General features: G+C 53.1%; 5 protein-coding genes across 5 annotated transcripts; 3 read left to right on the top strand and 2 right to left on the bottom strand.

Moving 5' to 3' along the window:
• Positions 1–53: 53 nt before the first annotated feature.
• Positions 54–1,564, bottom strand: J4E83_007030 (uncharacterized protein; the record flags this gene model as incomplete). Its single annotated transcript, XM_049333937.1, has 2 exons — positions 54–1,394; positions 1,445–1,564. 2 exons carry the CDS (start codon positions 1,562–1,564, stop codon positions 54–56), a joined length of 1,461 nt encoding a protein of 486 aa, XP_049186748.1.
• A 384-nt stretch (positions 1,565–1,948) lies between these two features.
• Positions 1,949–3,381, top strand: TUF1 (translation elongation factor Tu; the record flags this gene model as incomplete). The annotated part of the gene is made up of 3 exons (XM_049333936.1): positions 1,949–2,117; positions 2,166–2,194; positions 2,248–3,381. 3 exons carry the CDS (start codon positions 1,949–1,951, stop codon positions 3,379–3,381), a joined length of 1,332 nt encoding a protein of 443 aa, XP_049186747.1.
• Positions 3,382–7,269: 3,888 nt separating this feature from the next.
• Positions 7,270–9,126, top strand: J4E83_007028 (uncharacterized protein; the record flags this gene model as incomplete). Its single annotated transcript, XM_049333935.1, has 3 exons — positions 7,270–7,845; positions 7,897–8,003; positions 8,052–9,126. 3 exons carry the CDS (start codon positions 7,270–7,272, stop codon positions 9,124–9,126), a joined length of 1,758 nt encoding a protein of 585 aa, XP_049186746.1.
• Positions 9,127–9,478: 352 nt separating this feature from the next.
• On the bottom strand, positions 9,479–10,450 carry J4E83_007027 (uncharacterized protein; the record flags this gene model as incomplete). The annotated part of the gene is made up of 1 exon (XM_049333934.1): positions 9,479–10,450. The coding sequence occupies one exon, from the start codon at positions 10,448–10,450 to the stop codon at positions 9,479–9,481; it is 972 nt and encodes a 323-aa protein (XP_049186745.1).
• Positions 10,451–11,374: 924 nt separating this feature from the next.
• J4E83_007026 (uncharacterized protein) lies at positions 11,375–11,962 on the top strand (the record flags this gene model as incomplete). Its single annotated transcript, XM_049333933.1, has 2 exons — positions 11,375–11,794; positions 11,864–11,962. 2 exons carry the CDS (start codon positions 11,375–11,377, stop codon positions 11,960–11,962), a joined length of 519 nt encoding a protein of 172 aa, XP_049186744.1.
• Positions 11,963–12,778: the final 816 nt, after the last annotated feature.

Here is a 12,778-nt window from a genome sequence, read left to right as displayed (position 1 = left end):
GGTAAGCGGCTTTATACTACACGTAAACATCTGAAGACTACATATCCAATCTCCTATTCATATCTCTCCAGTACTTCCGCAATCTTTTCCCGGACTCCCTGCTTGCCCTCATACTTCTCCAAAAGCTTAGCAACAACATCCTCCCTCTTGTTACCACCAGCTTCTCTCAAAATCTCTGACTCGCGGGGTAGCCCGATCCACGCGTGCGGGTACTCTCGGTAGTCCTTCTCGCTAATCAGAGGTAATGGTCCTTCGCTACTGTCTCGGAAGAAAGCATCAACGTCGCGGTTCTTGACGTCATCGAGGGTGTTGGGTTTCCAGTTTGGTCGCTCCTTCTTGCGCTCTACAAGGCGCGCGGTTACGCCCTCGACAAAATCGGGGTGGGCCATGAAGCGAGAGGCGATGTCGTATTCCTTTTGGAAGGTTTGCGCCATGGACCATTGGCGGCCGACGCGCATCTGACGGAGGGCTACGGCGACGGAGGTGGGTGACCGGCTGTGGATGGTCTGGATAGTCTTGTCGGCCCATGTCTGGATCTCTGAATCTTTGTGCCCCTTCTTGACGTCCTCAAGCGATGCCAAAATGTTCTGGATGCTAGGCATGTCCTCGTGGAAGACGGTGTCGATAACCTTGCGAAGTTCACCGGAGATGTGCGGTCGCTCGGCGGGTAGTCCAGTGCTGAACTCCTCGATTGTAGAGTTGATGATCTTGAAGCGCTCGTCGAGCTTCATGTAGTCGGGGAATTGTAGTTCGGCAAGACGCGCCTCGAGTTGCTGGAGCGTGGAGGAGTGGATGTAGTGGGTCGCGATGCCGTGGTAGAAGGCATCGACGCCCTTGAGTTGTTCGGATGTAAGGGCGAGGTAGGTGCCGAGAGCGCCTTCCATGCGAGGCAGGAAAAAGGACGCGCCAACGTCTGGGAAGAAGCCGATGGTCGTCTCGGGCATAGCGAAGAGGGTGTTCTCGGTTGCGATTCGGAAGGGAGCGTGTATCGAAAGTCCAACACCACCACCCATTGTGATACCGTCCATGAAAGCGACGTAGGGTTTCGAGTAGGTTGCGATGAGGTGATCCAGCTTGTATTCCAGCCCAAAGTAGTCTGAACTGCTTTGCTGTCCCTGGGGCCCTTCCTTATTCCACTTTGCCAGTGCTGCGACATCTCCTCCGGCGCAGAAGGCGCGACCGTTGCCCTTGATGATGACGACACCTGCCAGTTCTGACTTTGCCCATTCCTGCAACCTCGGTATGATCTTGCGGGCCATGGAGCCATTGAGCGAGTTCAGCTTCTTCGGTCGGTTGAGCTCGATGCTGCGGACGCCGTAGTTGTTGGTGAAGATGACATCGTCGGGGTCGTCGTCTTGCTGCGCTTTCAGGAGGTCTGCGGTGGGTGTGGCATACTACGCGATTGTTAGGTGTGAAGGCGTGGTGGGCTGGAGGGGTGCTGTACCTTTCTCGACCCGCTCATCCAGGCGGGATTTGTGACCTTGGCGCGCAATGGCATGGTATTTATCGTGCTTATCCGTGAGACGCTGCTCAGCGGCGTCCTTGTTAATGTGCGGAGAGACATGGTGGTGTAGGTGAAATGCGCGCCAATGATGCAACTTTCACAGTTTCCGCCGAACGAACCTCGGGTATTCGCGTAGGCGTATCGATTGGAGTAAGCGTCACCAACGTCAATTGATGGGTTTTGAGGTAATGAAAGACACGGTAGATTCTCTAAAGAAACGCTGAATAGAGAATGATACAACGTCACCGGGAAATGTTCTCCGCCCGCAGTGCTCCATCGCTCCTTCTCAAAGTTGTCGAGCTCGGATCTCCCCCTCACATGATTGGCCGATGCGCTACCATGTCGCGCTAAGAAAATGATTTGAGCCTCGCCATCTCGAGACACCACCGCCATCTCAAGCAATCGCATCCCCTCGCTTCTCTGCATCGTGTGATCGGGTCAATCATGTCGAGCTTTTCCAGAGTTTTCCTGCGCACCTCGCGCTCCGCCCTCCAATACCAGCGTAATGTGTCGCCCGTGCAAAATGCTTTGGGCGCGCAGGGCACGATGAGGTGGATGAACGGCGTACGGAACTACGCCTCTTTCACACGAGACAAGCCCCACGTCAACATCGGTATGCTTTCCCAGATACCATACCTGTGGTCATGCTAATAGACATCAGGTACCATTGGCCACGTTGACCACGGAAAGGTACAACGCCTCTCGCCCCGCCTCCCACGTTCATGACGACTGATACGCTATAGACTACCCTCACAGCCGCCATCACCAAGCGTCAAGCAGAGAAGGGCTACGCCAAGTACCTCGAATACGGTTCCATCGACAAGGCCCCCGAAGAGCGAAAGCGTGGTATTACCATCTCGACCGCCCACATCGAGTACCAGACCGACAACCGCCACTATGCCCACGTCGACTGCCCCGGTCACGCCGATTACATCAAGAACATGATTACTGGAGCTGCCAACATGGACGGTGCTATCATTGTCGTCGCCGCCTCCGACGGTCAAATGCCCCAGACCCGTGAGCACTTGCTCCTCGCCCGCCAGGTCGGTGTCCAGAAGATTGTTGTCTTCGTGAACAAGGTCGATGCTGTCGACGACAAGGAGATGTTGGAGCTCGTCGAGATGGAGATGCGTGAGCTCCTCAGCAGCTACGGCTTCGAGGGTGACGAGACGCCCATCATCATGGGTTCCGCTCTCTGCGCCATCGAGGGCCGCCAGCCTGAGATTGGTGTCACCAAGGTCGATGAGCTTTTGGAGGCTGTCGATGCATGGATCCCCACCCCCCAGCGTGAGACCGAGAAGCCCTTCCTCATGGCTGTTGAGGATGTCTTCTCCATCGCCGGTCGCGGTACCGTCGTTTCTGGCCGTGTCGAGCGCGGTATCCTGAAGCGCGATGCCGAAGTCGAGCTTGTGGGCAAGGGTACTGCTCCCATCAAGACCAAGGTTACCGACATTGAGACCTTCAAGAAGTCGTGCGAGGAGTCGCGCGCAGGTGACAACTCCGGTCTTCTCCTCCGTGGAGTCAAGCGTGATGATGTCCGCCGCGGCATGGTTGTTTCCGTACCCGGACAGGTCAAGGCTCACAAGAAGTTCCTCGTCTCCATGTACGTCCTGAGCAAGGAGGAAGGTGGTCGTCACACTGGTTTCGGCGAGAACTACAGGCCACAAATGTTCATCCGAACCGCTGACGAGTCATGCGCGCTTCACTGGCCAGAGGGCACCGAGGATGCCCACGACAAGCAGGTCATGCCTGGTGACAACGTCGAGATGGTCTGCGAACTCCACCAGCCCCACGTCCTAGAGACTGGCCAACGGTTCAACATGCGCGAGGGTGGCCGAACTGTCGCTACTGGTCTGGTAACGCGTGTTCTTGAGTAAATTAATCAAACTCAATGGGCCCGAAGAAGAGGCGAGCGTCTTCCGGGGCAGATTCCCCCGAAGTCTTCCTTGTAACATAATTGTGTTGGACATACCCCAGCTCTCCGCTTCTCGATTGACCTTCAATGTACTTTAGCAGCGCGCCAAAACGGATCTAGATGGGGGCGTTGAGTAACGATCAACATGGAACAATGTAATGACCTACCTTGACAATATCGTGCCTGCATCCCAGCTGAACAGTTACCAGGTCTTGCTTCAGAAGTTGTTGATTTGTCGTAACTCCGCTGTTGGTCCGCGATGGAAAGCTTGGCATTCAGGTTTCCCCACTTGCCGCTGCTGGTGAACGCGCTTTCTCCATCTTCAACCCCACCCTGACAACCACCAGTCGTATCGCACACCAGTTTGGCGGCCTTGGATCCCTCGATAATACGTTCATGGCGTTCATGGAACGTGTATCAAGATGCGGAGGCTGAGCTTTACTACTACGCTACTGTACACTACAGGCGGAAGCGGCCCATTTGATATCACTGCAGGGGCCGGACCGAATCTCTTACGCCCCTGATGCTGCGTCCTTCAGATCAGTCTATCTCATCGGCTCTACTATTCGGGGAAGGCTGCTCGTAGCCGCCAACGTCGGATGCGCTGTTATGTGCTTCCAAGGATAACCCAGAATCATCGTCGATAACGCCCCTGCATGTATACGCTGCATACGAGCAACACCGTCTTCTCAATCAGTCATGCGCCACGAACCGCTCGTATGGTTTGAGCACTGTATAAATCGCGCAACTCACGATGGGACTAGGCTTGCTTCCCGGCACAACGTCGCGTGTTCAGTGTCTGTCTTGGCTGATTGAACAGCTCGCGGCTGTCGAGACAAATCAACGTTCAGGAGCTGACAAAAGTCACGATCCATCTGACTTGCCTATATAATCCAGACTATGAGCTATTTGGCCAATCTGCCAAGAGAGCAATCCCAAGACGCTGTAAGGAATGAAGAATTTCGCAACGGGAACATCGCAACAATTGGCTTTCCGAAGACCAGGTCGGGATCAAGTCTTCCTGATGATGACCGTACTACGATGAATCACGTGTGTTTCCATGGGACTAACGTCCTGACGTTGTTCGCAAGTGTTCCCGCTCACATCAGGTTGAGCTTTGCTCTCAGCGATTGCGCCTCTGCACCAGCACGTTCAAGAGTGTTAGCACCCATTGGTCAAGCTATACAAGATGGACGCGGCGACCCCGATGTATCTACCATGACTGGTGCGTTGAGCTGACCGGTAGCCTATCGAAATGGGAGACCTCTTGTCTTCCACATCTCTAGGTCGAGTTATAAACAATGGCTTACTTTAGGGACACTCCTATTTGTCGTCATTGATTGGACTAAATGACGGATGCTCAACTCGGCCGAGCATCACAGTAGCTTCCGATACCAACCCCATGGAGCAATCCGGCACAGTCTGATCCACGTCAGGAATCTGCATCTAAGAGGATGGATCTGGCACCAGAAAAGACGCAAGGCTACTATTAACGACGATCAAGGTGTTCGAGCACTAAGTCCCGGGTCTGGATGGAAAGCTGAGGCCAGCCGTCCGACCAGCAGTTAGTCGGGCCTCTTCTAGATCCGCAATACGCGACGGCTCTCCCCCATGAACTGCTCGGCATGATCGGCTTTGTCAACATCCCCTGTGCCGACGAATCATTCATCCTATCATTCAGCCGCGGCACTCCCAGACTCCAGAGTAGATCGGGGCTGGCTTCGTGGACCGCCGGGTTATTACAACACGGCGTCTGCAGTAATGTCATTCAGAGACAAGGGCGGTTCATACTCGGTCTTGCTGGTGTAGTATGCAGCTTTGCTGTTAAGGTCGACTTCCAGTGTTCAGTAAACCCATCTACACACAGCACCCATATGCTTGCAGCTGTCGCTACTCAGTTGTATACACATTTGAAAGCGCGACCTACAAGCGGAGTCGCCTCTAGACAAGGAGCGCCAGCATGTGTGGCCACGCAGTTATTCATCTCGACTGCAGCGCCTGATGCTGCGGTGCTGGGGTTGCTGCATCGTATCTACGGGAAGGCCCGAACCCAGGTCGCGTCTCCGGGAGGGCCGAGTCTGTGTGCACATGTCGCAGCGACATGTTCTCAGCTACATGATCTTAGCCATCAAGTGCGAAAGCCAGTGTCTCACTACATTTGGACCTGCTTATCGTGAGAAGAGGGCCAAGGACGGATTTCGGGGACCAGATCGAGCTGCTAACACACCTTATGGCTCATCATTGCTCGTGTATACGATCATGTTGCAGCTGGCCAAGTTATCTGACTTCAGAGGGTCGTACAGGAAAGAGAAACGATGCAACATTACTTGGGCACAGTCCAATGCGCGGCGTAAGTAGTGCTTACAGGTACCAGGCGTTGGACTCATTCTTGCGACAACCGGCCAAGTAACGAGAGTAGAAGACGCTCAAAAAGGATCTTGTTGCTGCCTGTGCGCCTACTAAATTCCAGCTTCGTCACTGTCTCACGAATATTGCCACGCCTGGTGCAGGGTGAGCCCGGCTTACATAAAGTAGGTCCCTTTTGGCAAGTGCTTAGCTTTGCGGCTCCACCACGCGGCCTCGTGGGAATGGCGTTTGCTATGCTTGACTGGCCCACAACAGCGAGCAGCGGTGCGGTGAGGCTGGAAAGTCAATTCGGCATCGTCTTGCGAGGCGAGACTGGCGTAGGTTTACAGCCCCCAAACCCTTGCCCCACTTGGCTCTTATCGCCTGAACCTGGCAGTAGCGGCCTAACCCGCCGCAACAAACATGCATAGCCTTGAGCCTGCGAAGAGGAGCATGCGTCCTCAAATTGGACTGATGCGTCCTGTCGTTTCGCGCTAGCCATCAAAGTTGTCCCTCGGGATAATTTTGGCGACTTTGAAGTGTGTCGCTGAAGATCTTCACGCGTCACCGCACTCCAGGGCTGTCTTCGAGCTCAGCTGCATCCTGTCATCAAGTGCCAAGGAGGGGTATATATGGGTACCGTCTCGTATGAGCTTAGCTTGGGGAACGCACATATACCCGCTTACATCCCGTACATAGTACCTGAGTACGCCTCCAACATACCTCGTAATCATCGGTACATCGACTAGACCTCCCAATCACATCACACTTTCAATGAGTCACCCCGGCCTGATTGCCTGCACCAGATGTGCCATCTCTAAGGCACGGTGCGACAGGAAGGTGAGTACCTAGCCAGAGTGCACTTACTGAGCCATCAGTGCAATATCTAATAGAAACACAGGTACCATGCTCACAATGCGTTGCAAGAGGCTATGTTTGTCAGCCTAGAACTACCTCGCGTAAGCCGCGAGCGCCTCGAAAATCGACGGCACGGAGTCAAGCGTCAACAAGCCCGACAAACACCAACTATTCTAACGGCAACCATGTGCCGAACATGGATCAATTTACTGGCTATATGGTGCCAGAGAATCAACCACCACAGAATAGCGACATGCTTGCATTCGCCAATTCGGCTTTACCCACACCATCTCTGGATCTTGGTGGTTACGACGACTTTATGAGCTTCCCATATCCCGGTGCTCCAGCTAACAGCGAAGCTATGGACACCTCAAACAATCTCTTCGCTTCCATATCATCGATGGATGTTCACCCTAGCGATCCCTTGTATCCGCCAGGCTGTGTAGGCGGCGGTCAAGGGCTTCAACAACAACACCATAACCTGTCACATGGGCCAAACCAGCCGTTAACACCACCTGATACGATACATCGAGGGAGCACAAGCATACCAGCGAGTTCGCCAGGCTTACGAAACGCTTTTACACCAAAGCAGTATCCACAGAAAGCTGTGCACCAATTTGCGACATCGGATGATGTACTCGCGCAGATGGTGGATGTACTCGCACAGCCTACCGCATGGCAAGGGCTTGCGGAGAACGACAGCGAACCCAGCCAGTCTCTCACACACGATGCGAGAGACCGGATTGTCGCAACTGTACAGATACTCTTGCAACGGGCACTCTGGAGCCGACAATCTCCTTCAACATCAAGTCAAGGCCTCTTTGGACGCATCGTAGTCCTCCCACCCTCCAACGTTCTTATGCACTTTATCGAAACGTACGCAAACCGCATCGACTCCATTCAGCCCTATCTGGGTCTCGCTGGCTCCTCAAGCATCAACATCACAGACATTCTACAAGTCGACAAGGCCGATGTCGGGATTCTACTCATCATACTTCTCATCTCCCAAGGTGCTATGCTTACAGATCATTTCGAATCCCACGTACTCGCCAACGGCTTAATAGAAATATGCAGGATTGCATTGGACGACGTTCTCGAGAGCCGCAGCATATCGCAACCAATGATCGGAGGGATTGCACTGCAGTTGCTTACACTCTGCGCACGGAGTGGTAAAGACTCTTTTGCTGCGTATGCCATGTCGAAAAGAGGGCAATATCTTAGTGTAAGTCATCAACCTTATGCGTGCGCTGGGAACCTGGACTAACTTCGACAGATGCTGAAATGCACTGGCGTATTACAGCCTGAACAGACGGTGCACAATCCAAGAGCGGAAGGAGCAGAGATGTGGGAAAGATGGAAAGAGCAAGAGCAGCGCAATCGGTAAGCTACATCTCACACTACCCCCCGACGTTCGACTAACATTTCTAGTCACGCATATGCCTGGGTCTACGTAGACCTTGAGATCAGCTTGTTGCACGACCTACCACCAATTCTCTCGATCAACGACCTACAAGTGCCCCTGCCGCAAGACAACGAGATGTGGCATGCCAACTCATACAATGAGTGGCTCGAGCATTCTGGCGCCAACGGCAACAAACCAGGACCCTGCAATGCCGCAAAGTTTGGTGCCTGGCTTGAGAAACAGGGTTCTGTTGGACCCCGCTCTGGGCACTCAACTCCATCCCTCAACGGCCTCTTTCGAAGTTTCCTCCAGGGTCGGCTGGCAGTCGGTGATGACGTACCCTTACACCACCTTCGTCTGCTTCTGCACCCCATTCTGGCCATGGTGCTCGAGCAACAGCAACTTCTGCGCATTTTCGACGCCGACGAACCTTCGAATCGATACCGGGTGCTTTCTAAGATCAAGATCTTAGGCCGCCTGCAGGAGACGCAAGACTTGCTCCAAGATCTGGCAACGCTTCTCTCACGGTCAAAAGCTTCTTCCAGCAAGGAAGATGAGGGTGAAGTAACCCCCACCGACTGTGTCAGCATGATAATGCTCCATCTGGTTAGCCTGAACGTGTTCACCAGCATCCCCGAGATTGAGAAATGCGCCAAGGAAGAGCCACCCATGTCAGACACGGCCCGAGCGGACACGTGGCGGTGGGCACGTCATCCCGAAGGAGAGAGATACGTGCTGTTCCATGCCGGCCAAATCTTCAGATTGATCGACAGATCGTCTATGGACGCACGGCCAACCTGGTGGCCGGTAGCTTTGTATCGTGCGGCCATGTCTTGTTGGTCGCTCCGATCTTGGGACCGAACCTCCTCATCGGCGGCGGTGGAGTGTGGCATTGACGCCCTATTACCCTCGGAGGAAGAGTGCTTCCTCAACACTACTACTGGCACGCCCGTCGTCACACTCGATGATAAGAGACGGTTGCCCATTCTCGAGGGGAACAACAGCTTGCAGTACTGTATTAGCAAGCTGGAGAGTTACCCTACACACTGTTCACGAAATGTTACTGAGAAGGCTCGCTACTTCTTGACTAGATGGAGTTGAAGGGATTGATGATCACGACAATGAGGCGCAGGCGTCCAAAAGCAGGTATGGGATATCGATAGAACAGGATTGTCAGGAAAATCACATGGCTGTCGTTGACGAAGAAGCTTGTCTCGTCTTGGCCGTGCGTTTGCAACAACAGAATACCCCGATGAGTTTCACCGCGATCACGTCCACACTTCAACAAGATTCAAGTCAATGTGTACTTCAATGTCCCTCTCACGTATGATACAGCGCGTAGAACATCCAGATTAATTTGTTTGACGAATGACAGCCTTACACATTATCTTAATCCCGCGAGCCCAACTACCAGTGCATCATGCGAAGAGGAGCCACAACCTCAAACTAGGCTTCACAAATTCTGAGTAATGCCAGGGCTAGCCTTCTCCAATATCTCGGCCAACTCGTCCCAAACCCTCTTCCCCAGCTCCGCACCTTCCTGACTCCTCGCCAGCGGCGACGGCTCCTCCACATGATCATCCAGGATGTACTCGCCCTGACTCTCCGGCAGCGCAGTCGCATTCACCAACAACCGACTGCCCACCTCGACCTGGCGTCCCAAAACCTTCTTGAACACCACAGGCGCCATGCCCATATCCTTGACCAGATCTGACTTGCAAAGACCAGGCGTAACACAATTGATGACAACGGGTTCCTTCTTCTTGTCCTTGATAATGACTTGGGTCAAGTGCCGAACGAGGAGAATCTGCATGAGCTTGGAGACGTTGTAGCGGTCTGCCATGTCGGCTTTCTTCTCGTCGTCCAGCTCGGCGAAGATGCTGTCGGCCTTTTTCTGCGGGAACTGCGTCCAGTGGTGGACTTCGGAGGTGACGATGGTGAGGTACGGCTTCGTCTTGTGGATTTCTGCTGTTCTCCGCAGAACAGGGAGTAGCAGCAACGCAAGCATGAAGGTAGAGATCACATTGACGGCGATGTGCGCTTCATGTCCCTCAATCCTCTCAAGTTTGCCCTGTGCGATACCTGCATTCTCCAACACGATATCAATGCAAGGTAGTGTCTCGCATTTCTTCGCAAACGCATTGACGCTAGCGTACGAAGAGAGATCCAGTTCCCACACTTGGAGTACGCCGGTGCGCTTCGTCGTGGCCTCGATATCGCGTTGAGCGGCTTCACCCTTGGATCGCGTGCGGCATGCGATGATGACTGTAGTCGCGCCGCAGCGGACAAAGTGTCGTGTTGCTTCCAGGCCGAGTCCGCTGTTAGCGCCTGTTACGATGACGGTCTTGCCGGTGAAGGTCTCCGGCTGAGGTACCTTGGGTGTGTAGAGGAGCTGCGACTTGAGGAAGGCAGGGAATGAAGACATGATTGGTGGATGTCGCGCTGGAGCAGCTATACCGCGAAGGGGAAATGCTTAGTGGAGAGTAGAGTGGGGTCGTGGGAGGTGATGTGAGATGGTAGTCTTTCGTCTTTCGCGCGCGTATTTCAAGTCAGGCCGGCAATCTCGACGCTCTGACAGTTGATATGAAGAGGAAATACGAAGGCAGAAGTAAGCACTTCACGATCCAACAAAAATAACTGACGTCAAGGAACGCACAAGAACGGCGCACGCACAATGGGAATTAGTCATCTCGGTGTCCGGTATTGCGCGCGAACAGCGCACTCCTGCCTTCTCGCTGGCGACATTCTCCTGGAAGGATGCGGCGTGGTGAACGTTTGTTTGTAAACTTTGTACGGAACTCCGGACTAGCGTGTTATGTCGGGTCGAAGCGACCTTGGACGCATCGGATCAGGCGTCCCATCATCTTGGAATTTAGGTTTTTGCTCGCGAGTTACTCAGCTGAGAACGGCCCGAATTCAGTTTCAGCCTTAGCGCGGTTCTTGTCCGTGTTCGTGTGAAGAAGCAGCCTTGTGGTGGTTGGGCTTGGTAACGCGGTTCACCGGTTTAGCAGGAACTCGGACGTGCGATCGTAGGATTCTTGCTTACTTGTTAGAGAATCTACGTGCTGCAAATCCGAGGTTCATAGGTGCCGACAGTTGGAGAGCCGGCGTAGGAGCTGCGATGAGGAGGAGACGAGGTGCGTGGATGGAGTTCGGTGTTGTTTGCGGAGGAAGAGCGATGGGCGTTGGTGGAGAGATATAGAGAAGGTGCGATTGAGATATAAGCAGGTACCTCGTCTCTATCGCGTCAACATCACCATCATCAAAGATATCATTATCGTCTCTCATTGTGTTTCCATAAACCACTATCTGCTATTCGCATCCCCAAGTCTTGTAATCCTCGTCCAAGATGTTGTCCTTTGCCCACCTCCAATTCGGCACCCTGCTCCAAGCCACCTTTCTCCTCGGCATGAACACAGCCTTGTCCACTATCTCAATCCCATCCATCCTCGAATCTCCTTCTCCAATTCTCGCAATTCGGCAATGGCACTACCAGTTCCGCGTTGCACAAGTCCCTGCTACTTCACTCTCGGCATCCAACCTTGTCTTGTCCGCCATCATGACATACGGTTCCTCTACTAGACAGGGACTTACGGGAAAGGCGACCATCATCTACGGCGCTAGTAATGTGTTGGCGTTCCTGATCTTCCCATTCACGCTTCACTACATGAACCCGGTGAATGACGTATTGATTGAGAAGTTCAAAGCGCAGAAAGATTTGCATTACGCGGATCTACCAGAGAAGGGCAGGGGGATGCAAACTGCGAGGGTGAGTTTCCTATGTCTTCCGTGTTGCTTGTAAAGGCGAGATGCGAGAGATTCTAATGCCGTGTTGTAGGATCACGATAAGATCGCCTACTGGGGCTACCTGAACCGTGTGAGGATCGTGCTTTATGCTGGGTTCGTGGCTTGCAATGCTGCTGCTATTCTGGTCTAGAGACAAGCACACGGAGGAAGATGATTGGGGACGGGTAATGCCGAGTGAGCTGGTATTGATGTGGCAGGTATGTTTCGGCAGCCAGATGCAGGCGTGTTGAGCTGGCGTTACGGAGGCGAGAGCATATCAACGAGCTCTGCGTTGAAGATGCGTGAAAGACATCGAAGGTAGTGGAATGATTGGCGTGACTATTAGCTGGCGACATGTCGATTCTGCGCAGATGAAATGTCCAATTTCTTTCCCGAGCACCGAGTAATGTAGTGAGCATGATATACACTCATGTCATTATCAATTAAACGCGTAGGACGTGTCGCCTCTGGAGTCATCCATGCCACTTTTCTCTACATTCTCATCACCCGTTGTCTCTTTCTTCTCGTTTACAGCCGTAACAAAAGTGGCTAGTGCTCGATCTGAACTTTTCGGTTGTCGAAGATCGTTGATACATCTTCTCGGGCTTCGATGTACGTTGTTTTGCCTTTCGCCCTCAATTCTCACCGAGAGAACTACTGTAGGCTTCAGTTATTTGGCGGTTTTGTTTGATTGGAGACAGCGGCTATTCATACAGTTCGAATAAAGTGGCCTCCTATAAATCGGCAGCTGTCAGTTCAACTCTCGTGCCAAACCTTTTCATCGCATCACGGAACTTCGATGTTTAGTCGTAGCAAGACACGTGCTAATGATTAAAAAATGATGGATACGATGTTTGATAGAACCATAGATTATGTACAGCTCGATGGGACTGAGAATACTGACGAGGCCGAGAACAAAGCTGAGAATGGCAATAGCACGTAGCCCTAACTGTGGCGCAATGGAGCA

This window comes from Alternaria metachromatica (assembly GCF_023757995.1).
Source record: "Alternaria metachromatica strain BMP 0045 chromosome Unknown scaffold_17, whole genome shotgun sequence".
Lineage (NCBI taxonomy): Eukaryota > Fungi > Ascomycota > Dothideomycetes > Pleosporales > Pleosporaceae > Alternaria > Alternaria metachromatica.
This window is presented reverse-complemented; position numbering and strand designations above follow the sequence as displayed.